Source organism: Capra hircus, chromosome 7, assembly GCF_001704415.2.
Source record: "Capra hircus breed San Clemente chromosome 7, ASM170441v1, whole genome shotgun sequence".
In the NCBI taxonomy this organism is placed as follows: domain Eukaryota; kingdom Metazoa; phylum Chordata; class Mammalia; order Artiodactyla; family Bovidae; genus Capra; species Capra hircus.
In genome coordinates, this window is record NC_030814.1 from 66,532,638 (window position 1) to 66,542,251 (window position 9,614).

General features: G+C 63.4%; 1 protein-coding gene across 1 annotated transcript; it reads left to right on the top strand.

Moving 5' to 3' along the window:
- MEX3D (mex-3 RNA binding family member D) lies at positions 770 to 9,172 on the top strand. The gene is made up of 2 exons (XM_018050418.1): positions 770 to 1,388; positions 6,923 to 9,172. Exons 1-2 carry the CDS (start codon positions 785 to 787, stop codon positions 8,290 to 8,292), a joined length of 1,974 nt encoding a protein of 657 aa, XP_017905907.1. The 5' UTR covers positions 770 to 784; the 3' UTR covers positions 8,293 to 9,172.

Here is a 9,614-nt window from a genome sequence, read left to right on the forward strand (position 1 = left end):
TGAAGGCCACTAGGACAGGATGGCTTTACGCGTGGACACGCGGGGCCGCTCTCGGGGAATCTTACCCAGCGGCGCTCACGTCCGAGGGCTCTGGCCTGTGGAAACCAGCCAAAGCCCGGAAACACCACCACTTAGGGGATGTGGGTGCCCGTGACCTCCCGGGGGTGCCCAGAGGCCAGGTGTGCACGGGGGCCGCGGAGAGGAAGGGGATTGGAGTACCGAGCCAGGCCGGGGCGCTAGGGGTCTCCGAGTGGGGAGCCCGGGACCCCGGCGCAGAGGCGAGGATGGGGCCGGACGCCCTTGCGCACCCTGGGCCCGGGCCGCCGCAGGCACCTACCTGCGGCCGCGCCCTCACGTGCCAGCGCGCCCAGCCCGCCCGAGCGCCCGCGGCAGCGGTGTCCGCGCCACGTGACACCCCCGCCCGCCCCGCGCGTGCGCCCTGCCCGGCGCCCCATTGTTGGCGGAGGCCGCGTCACGGGGGCGGGGCCGGGGCGGGGCGGCCGGCGGCCCGAGGGAGGCGGCGGGAGGGCGGAGGGAAGGAGCGTCCGCGCCGCCGCCGCCGCCGCCGACTAGCCTCCGCCGCCGAAAAGCAAGCAGAGCCGCGCCGCGCCGCGCCGCCGCCGCCCGCGCCCGAGCAGCCCCGCCGCCGCCCCGCCCCGCTGCTGGATGCCGGCGGCCGGCGGCCGAGCTCCCAGAGGCGGAGGGCGGCGGCGCGGGCGGCGGCGGCGGCGGGGGCGGCCGGCGGCCGGGAGGCGGGAGCGCGGGCCCGAGCGCTAGCGCCGCCATGCCTAGCTCCACCGGACAGCCCGACGGCGGCGGGGGCGCGCGCGGCGGCGAACCCGGGGCGCCGGTCTGCGGGGACCCCAGCCCGGGTCCCCCGCCGCCGCCGCCGCCGCCCCCGCCCGAGGGCGCCGATGAGGCCGCGCCCGCGCCCCGGCCGCCGCCCGAGCCCGACGACGCGGCCGCCGCGCTGCGCCTGGCCTTGGACCAGCTCTCGGGGCTGGGGCTGGGGGGCGCGGGCGACCAGGACGAGGAGGGGGCGACCGCGGGCGGCGGAGACGGAGCGCGTGCAGCGACTGGGGGCGCAGACGGCGGGGCCGCGGCGGAGCCGGCGCCCCCCGACGGGCCTGAGACGGGGGCGCCCGGGGTGGCCGTGGCCCCCGGCCCGCTGCCGCTGCTGGAGCCGGACGTGAGTCCCCCGCCGCCGCCTCGGCCGTCGCCGCCCGACGTGTTCGCAGGCTTCGCGCCCCACCCCGCGGCGCTGGGCCCCCCGACGCTGCTGGCGGAGCAGATGAGCGTGATCGGCAGCCGCAAGAAGAGCGTGAACATGACCGAGTGCGTGCCCGTGCCCAGCTCCGAGCACGTCGCCGAGATCGTGGGTCGCCAGGGTGAGTGGCCGCCGTCGGGGGCGCCGCCCCAGGGGTTCCCGCGCGACTCGCCTCCAGAGGGGCCGCCCAGCCCAGCCGACAGCTGGACACCAGACCCCGGCCACGCCCCGCGTGGGCTCGGGCCTCGGTGGCCGCCTGTGCGCCTTTGTCCTGCCGCTGGCCGCGGGAGAAAGTTGGGCGCGGCCCGCGCTCCTCCCCTCGGCCCTCCGGCCCCGCTGCTGCCTTTGTCTGGGCTCCTCCAGCCTGGAGAGCGCCCTGCGTGCAGCTCACTGCTGGGCCCTGGGCTCCCGGAGGTTCCATCCCGGGGATAAGGAGGTTGGGGACGGGCAGTGCCCTCTCCACACCCAGAAATGGCCCGGGGCGGTTCGCTCTTGTGTGAGGGGGGCTAGGGGCGAGGGCATTCTGGCAGGGTCAGGAGAGAGATTTGGTGGCACAAAGAGAGGGTACACCTTAGAACTTGCCAGCCTGGGCACCCTGCTAGGGGTGGGGAGCAGGACAGGGTGAGCGAATATCCCTCCCGCTGTCAGCCCCCAGTCAGGGATCTAGGGTGTGCACAAGGACCCCTTGTGAAAGCCACTTGGGGGGATCCAACCGGACAGCCCTCCTCTGGCCAGGGTGTGGGGGTCCCGAAGCAGCATTGTCGGGAGGTCTTTGCAGCCGCCCCATTGTTCTCTTTGTTAGAGAGCCAGGCTGGGTGACATCAGGCCGGCGGCCGCTCATTGGCCCTGGAGCTGCGGGGCGGGCGGGCTGGAGGGTGGTGGGCAGTGCCCGTCCCAGCACACACCCACCCACCCTCTTAGCTGCCTGCCCACCAGCCTCAACTTTCTCTTGCCCACACCTCTGGGCTCAGGCCTCCCTGTTGGTCAGCCAGGTTCTAGAACTTGGGGTGGGGCCTGGGCGGGGCTTGTGATGGGGCTGGGGGACCCTGCCTCTGGGACCTGGGTCACAAGAGCTAGACAAAGGTGTGGGGGGCTTGAATTGCAAGATGACCTGTCACCCTAACTGCCACAGGCAGAGGACCACAGGAATACCTGGACACCACCCTCTACTAGTTCCGGGTGGGTGGGGCCTTAGGGCCAGCAAGCCTGCTGCTTCGACCACAGGTACATTCAGTCAGTCATTTGTCTGCCCTTCATGTGGACACAAGGAGGGCCAGGTGTGGTGCTAGGTCGGGGGACTGCCATAAGGGGGTCCTTGGCTATGGGCAGGCACCAAGAGACCCCAACTGAACACTTCCCCTCCCTGCCCTGTCCCCTCCCAGCACTGTCCCCTCCCTGCCCTGTGCCCTGTAACCTCACTGGGACCTGGAAGAAGATAACCGCCCCATGCCAAGTGTCCAGAAGCCCATTGTGGGCAGATGTGGAGACTTGAGGCCAGGGATGCCACCCAAGGTCACTAGGCTGATCCGTGGATGGTGGAGCATGAGGGCAAGACCCTGTGGATGCACCCGGCAGCACCTGGGGGCATGGGCAGTAGGCAGAGAGCCCCGAGCCCTGGTCTTATCTGAGCCGCCTGGTGGCTGAGTTGTCAGGCTCCGCCCTGTCTCTTACTTGTGCCTCTGGTACCCGTTTACCAGGTGTCCGCCTGGGTTCCCACTGATGGCAGGCAGCAAGGCAGGGACCCCCCTGAGCTTTCCCTGAATCTAGAATGGCTCCTCCCTGCGACAGGAGGTGGGGGAGAGCACCTCAATGGAGGTTTTTGTGAAAATTCTCAAGCAAGATGCTGGTTCTCTGCCCAGTCCCGGCCGACACACAGTCACCGCCCCGTAATAAGTCGGGTGCAGGGCCTCCGGGTGGAGCACAAATGCCAGAACAGGTCAGCAACTTCAGCAGCCCTTGCTCCCGACTCTTGAAGTATCTGTGGCTCCCGTCTTCCCTCACCAGTTCTCAAGCCTAGCCTGGAAGACACACTATGCCCTTCTTCCAGTCACAATCCCCCACCCCGCCCCATCTACCCTGTGGGTCCCTGAACATGGAGCCTGTCCCTTTTTCCTGCTCTGCTGGCCCGAGTGCAAGGGTCGTGGCCTGCCCTGAACTTACTCTTCTGTCTGACCCCTGGTCCAAGGCCGCCCCTTCCCTGGAGTTCATGGAGGGGGTGTGCATTTGTCCAGCCTCCTCTGGCAACCAGAGCCACAGACCTGGGCTCTCCCTTTTCTGGACAACTCCATGCTGCTCCGTGAGCCTCAGTCTTCTCCCCGCTAGGTTTGTGCAACTTCTGGGCAAGGGGTAGGGACCATGACCCCTGTGGTGCTCGCTGGTCCCTGAGGCTGAGAGGCCTGAGGGACTGAGAGGACCCACTTAGTGGGGGCCTCAGCTTGCCCCTTGGTATCCCCTAAAGAGGACCTGCCACCTCCAGGCCAGGAGGGTAAAGCGGCAGAGGTGGAAGTGCAGCCAGAGCCAGCTGGTAGGGCCGAAATTTGCACTCTAGTCTCTCAGGCTCTTTTTGCACTGTGGGGAGAAAAGGTGAGCTGGGAGAGAACTGGCTCCAGGGTTGGGTGTGTCAGGAGCTGACCCCTTTCCACAAACAAAAAAGTGGAAACTCAGAAGGACCAGTTGGGGGGTGTCACCCCAGCCCGTCATCAGAAGTGGGCAGGGCTGGCACATATCTGCTGCCATTGACCTTGGCCCAGTTCCTTCCAAGACCCACCCCCATCCACCCCGGTGCCCTCCTGCCTGGCTCCCCTTGCCATAGTTTGCAGTGTGGCCATGACTGGGATGTTGGGGTTGGGTCTTCAGCACCAGGCCTGACCTGCCAGCCACCTAGGGTCCCCTTCATTGTCCCTCAGGGGCCTCTGCTAGCTATTCTCTGCCTGTGTGTGGCCCCATCCCTGTGGGATGATCCTAGGGTGATGGGGGCCATGCCTTGATATTCTTATCTACCCACCCAGAGTGGAGAGCGTAGGAAGAGAGCCATCCCCAGGCCCAGGTTGGGGGTTGCAGCCTTCCCTGCTTGCACAACGGGTCCCTATTTCACACGGGAGCCAGCTTTGTCCCCAGACATCCGACTGTGACTCAGCCTTGCTCTGGGACAGCACCCCACTGGGTTGTCCCAGCACCCACCTGCTTGTGGAATGCTTTCCCCACTGTCCCCTTAGCCAGGAGTGCTCCCCCAGCACACAGCCTCCTTCCCACGTGGCCTTGAGAGGTTCCCTGGGTAAGTGTGGTCTGTGGTCACCTGCATGAGCTCCCGTGGGACTTGGTTCCTTGAATGCCTAGTACACTCAGTGCAGGGGTGGCCTGGATCCTGGTCCAGGCTCATGTGAGCAGCAGGAAGCAGGACTGCCTGCAACTAGGCTGCCTGTGGGGACCCAAGGCCCTGCCTCTCTGAGGGCAGGTCCGGCCGCTATGGGGCTTGCTGAGGCTGGGGGAAGTCACCCGCCCTCCCCAGTTCTCTGAGTTGGAATCCTTGGTAGGGGCAGGGCCCAGGAATCTGCATTTCTGCTGTACCCACCAATTGGCAGTAGCCCTCAGGGTCACTCCTGGAGCCCCAGTTTTCCTGTCTTGTGCAGTTCCATGCCCCCAAGCTCTGCCACCTCTAGGGGTCTTAGTGGGGGGTCCAGTGGCTATCACAGCTGAAGTGGGGATCGTGAGCAGGGTTCTGTTTGGCCACTGAGGGCTCCACCCGAGGCTGCTCTCAGGTCAGGGCAGGATGGGGTCCCATGAACAGGAAGCTGCAGGGTTCCACCCCCCTTGAGGCTCCCCCACGAGGGCAGGCTCCAGTCCCTGGCCCATTAGATCCTGCCCAAAACCTGTGAGGCTGGGTCTGTTTCTGCTCTCTTTTGACAGATGAGGAAATTGAGGCATGGAACGGTCCCTCAGATGCCCAAAGTACCCCCAGTGTACCAGCCTTACATCACAGTCCCCCAGTCTCAGAGAGTTCAGAAAGTTAGACATAAGGTCCGAAAAGTGTGTACTGGGGCCTGTCCCAGTATAGTCAGGGTGGGCTTCCCTGGAGGAAGGTATGCCAGGCTCTGATGTGATGCAAAGAAGGAAGAGAATATGAAAGTAAAGTTGCACATGGGAAAGGTCAGGTGCAAGGGGACTGCAGGAGAGGCCCTTCCCAGCAGCAAAGTAGGGAGGAGACCATCGGGGCAGGCACAGGTCAGGGTGCCTTTGGAGTAACCAGAAAGGCTGGGCAGCCACCAAAGGGAGGACCTCGGGTGGGCATGGAGGAAATGGCCAGGGACCAAGAGGTGAGGCTGAGAGATGGCAGACCCCTGCTCACCTACCCTGCTTTTATTCAGCTGTGGGTGAGGGTGCCTGCCCCGGACCCAGGCTCCATCACTCTGACTTCATCAGCGCAGAAGGCTTGCCGGCTAACTTTGTATCTTTTCTTGTTGAGAACTTAGCCACACTGTTAACTCCACTCAGAGCCGCCCTCTGTGCCGCAGGGAAACAATATTCTTGTGTCCTTCTGGCTTCGCAGTGCTTAGAGGGTGGGGGGACTCCCAGTCTCCTGGGCCCCGTTCAGAATGTCTCAGAAGGCCCTGGGGTGGGGGTGGGGTGTCAGGGGCCTGGTTGAAACCACACCTGGCATTTCGATTTCTCATGGGTAGCTTCCCCTTAGCCCTGGGAGGGCTGCCTAGATGCTGAGTGAGGTGCCAAGTCAAGGACCCTGCGTGACTGACCCTCTCCTCAACAGATGTCCCAGCCCTTTTCTGCAGGGTCAACCCTCAGACTACGGCCCAGGGTCACCTGGGCAGCAGTGATGAACCCCCAGGGCATGTCCCCGGCTTTCCCTCAGTGGCTGGGACCACTGGGGGGCCTGTGGAGGTGTTTTGACCTGGGGCGCAGGATCTGCTGTTGGGGGAGGGTCTTGTGATGAGAAGTTCCCACCACCCAGGCCTTGGGTTCCCCTCCAGGCAGTCTGAGAGTTGGTGTGAGAGAATCTGCGTTAGTGTCCTCTGTCCGGTACAGTGGACCGAATGGCTTGAAACTAGAACTGAATGCTCTGCAGGGTGGGAGTCTGAAATTGGGGTGTCGGTGGGGGGCATGCTCCTTCCAGAGGTTCCAGTGGAGGGTCTTCTCTGGCCTCCAGGCTTCCAGTGGTGCTCACGAGCTTTGGCATCCTGGGGCTTGTGACCACCTTCCTCCAGCCCTGGGCTCCGTCTTCACGTGACTGTAATCTCAGGGACACTCTGTGTACCTCCCTCCACGCAGCCTCAGTGTCCGCTCTGGTCCTACAAACCCCTGCCGCATAGCAGGGGGATTGTCAAAAAGGCAAAGAGAGGCCCTGTTGTAGGTTGAAAGGTGTCCCCCCAAATCCATGTCTACCTGGAATGTCAGAATGTGACGTTACCGGGCAAGAGTCTTGGCAGATGTGGAGTGTGGTCATGATAGGTTGGGGTGGCCCTGAATCCAGTGACCAGTGTCTCTATAGAGGAGGAAGGACGTGTAGAGTGGCAGTCTGGTGTTACAGCTGGAAGGTGGGGCGCCCACCCAGGTCACCGGCTGTCCAATGCAGCTGCGGCCCTGGAGGGACTGTCCGGAGGAGGGGTCCCCACCCTCATCATGTCTCCCCCTCCCCTACCCCAGGGTGCAAGATCAAGGCTCTGAGAGCCAAGACGAATACGTACATCAAGACTCCAGTGCGAGGGGAGGAGCCAGTCTTTATCGTGACCGGCCGCAAGGAGGACGTGGAGATGGCCAAGCGTGAGATCCTGTCGGCTGCCGAGCACTTCTCTGTGATCCGGGCCACGCGGAGCAAGGCGGGCGGGCTGCCGGGTACGGCACAGGGCCCACCCAACCTGCCTGGACAGACCACGATCCAGGTGCGCGTGCCCTACCGCGTGGTGGGGCTGGTGGTGGGGCCCAAGGGCGCCACCATCAAGCGCATCCAGCAACGGACGCATACGTACATCGTAACGCCTGGGCGTGACAAGGAGCCGGTGTTTGCCGTGACGGGCATGCCTGAGAACGTGGACCGGGCACGCGAGGAGATCGAGGCCCATATCACACTGCGCACGGGGGCCTTCACCGACGCCAGCCCTGACAGCGACTTCCACTCCAACGGCACAGATGTCTGCTTGGACCTGCTCGGGGCGGCCGCAGGCCTCTGGGCCAAAGCCCCCAACCCGGGCCGCCGGCCCCCAGCACCCACAGCCAGCCTTCGTGGGGACACTGCGCTGGGCGCCCCGGGAGGCCCTGAGTCCTTCTACGCGGGCAGCCGCGGGGGGCCGCCGGTGCCTGTGCCGGTGCCGGACACCGGCCCCGCCAGCCCCTACAGCACTTCTGGCAACGGGGGTTTCACCTTCGGTGGGGACGGTCCTGGGGCCCCCACGGGGCCACCCGCCCCCGAGGACTGCGACTTTGGCTTCGACTTCCTGGCGCTGGACCTGACCGTGCCCACCGCGGCCACCATCTGGGCGCCTTTCGAGCGGGCCACCCCGCTGCCGGCCTTTGGTGGCTGCTCAGCGGTCAATGGGGCCCCCGCGCCGCCAGCCCCGGGTGCCCGACGCAGCAGCGGGACCGGCACACCACGCCACTCACCCACGCTGCCCGAGCCCGGTGGCCTGGGCCTGGAGCTCCCGCTGGCCCGCCGGCCTACGCCGGACCCAGTAGGTGCCCTGCCCTGGCGGCCCCCACAGGGCTCCCTGACGTCCTTCTCAAGCAGTGCCAGCTTCTCTGCAGCCACCTCGCTGCCCAGCAGCTCCTCGGCCTCCTCGTGCTCGGCGCTGGACTCCAGTGCCCCCGAGAGTGGCCGTAAGCCCCCAGTGGCCCCGGCACCTGCGGCCCCGGCGCGGGAGTGCGTGGTGTGTGCCGAGGGCGAGGTGATGGCCGCTCTGGTACCCTGCGGCCACAACCTCTTCTGCATGGACTGCGCCGTCCGCATCTGCGGCAAGAGCGAGCCAGAGTGCCCAGCCTGCCGCACGCCCGCCACCCAGGCCATCCATATCTTTTCCTAGCTGGGCCCCTGGCGCGCCCGCGGTCCCACCCCCACCCCTGGGCCATCAATGGGTGCAGGGTGGGTGCGCAGGGCCTGGAGGGGAGGCAGGGGGTGGGGCAGTGGGCTGCGTGGCCAGTGTTTACAGACGAGCTTTAACTCTTCCGGTCCCAGGCGTGGAGACGACGCGGCCAAGCGGCACCTCAGTTCTTAACAAATGACAGTATTGAGTCGACAGGTTAAAATAAACCAGAGAGAAAAGGCCTGCTTGCCTGCTTGCACTTTTTATTTAAGACACTCCCTACCCCCTGTCCCCCCCAACCCCTGCCCCCAGCCCAAGGTGATCTTTTTAAGAAAAAACAAAACACGATTTTTACAACTCTGGGTTGTACTTCTTTTGTATGTAGCGGATATCAATTTGACAGTGTTTGTTTTCCCACAGTCTCAACCTCTGTAGAAACTTCCAGGAGGAGGATGGCTCCCTTTGGGGGGATCATATGGTTACCCTGTAGTATGTAAGCCGCGCGCAGGCCGGAGGGGGGTGGGGAGGGGAGGGGGCGAGGGGTGTCCGGAACTTTCTAACTTTTTTTTAATTATTAATCCCTTTCTGCTGTGGTTTCTGTTGACAGTTTTTAATTTTTGTTTTTTTTTTTTTAAAAAAACTTTTACTTTTTACCTCTTGTGTATATGTAGGGAATTTATAGGGAAATATGTACTTTATGGAATAAATTTTAAGACTAAAATATATTTTATTTTAAATAAAGTAACGGACCTTTAATCTTACACAGCTAAATTACTGATTATATATTTGCTGAGCTGACCTAAGGGTTCAGAAAATTGTATCAAGAGTTTTATTTTTTGACTTCAAAGCCTTCTTAATAAAGTCTTTTTACTACATGTGAGACCTTGGCCTGGTGTGGGGTGGGTGGGCATGGGGGAGGGATCGGGGTGGGGGCTCAGATCCAGCCCCACCCACCTAGTCTTCCAGGTCAAAGCATTAGGGCTCAGGATATCCCGCTTCTAGGCTTTTCCACAAGCCAGGTGCTGTTGGCATCTTATCGGGGTTCTACAGAGAGGTGGTCCAGCCAGGTCCTCTTATCCTCAGGACCCCACATCCTAGGGGACAACCAACCATGGGGACAGCTGTGAGCCATGTAGGGGAGTGGTGATATTGGTTGCTTCCTGGGGCACCTGCCTGCTGCTGTGGCACTCCCATGCCCAGCAGGATGACATTGTATAGAGGAGAGGGGCAGGTCTTCCTCCCAGGAGGGGTCCTGAGGTCTCCTGGGCCCAAGGAACATCTGAATGGTAAGCCTCAGGTGTTGTCCCCCAGGCATCTAGTTG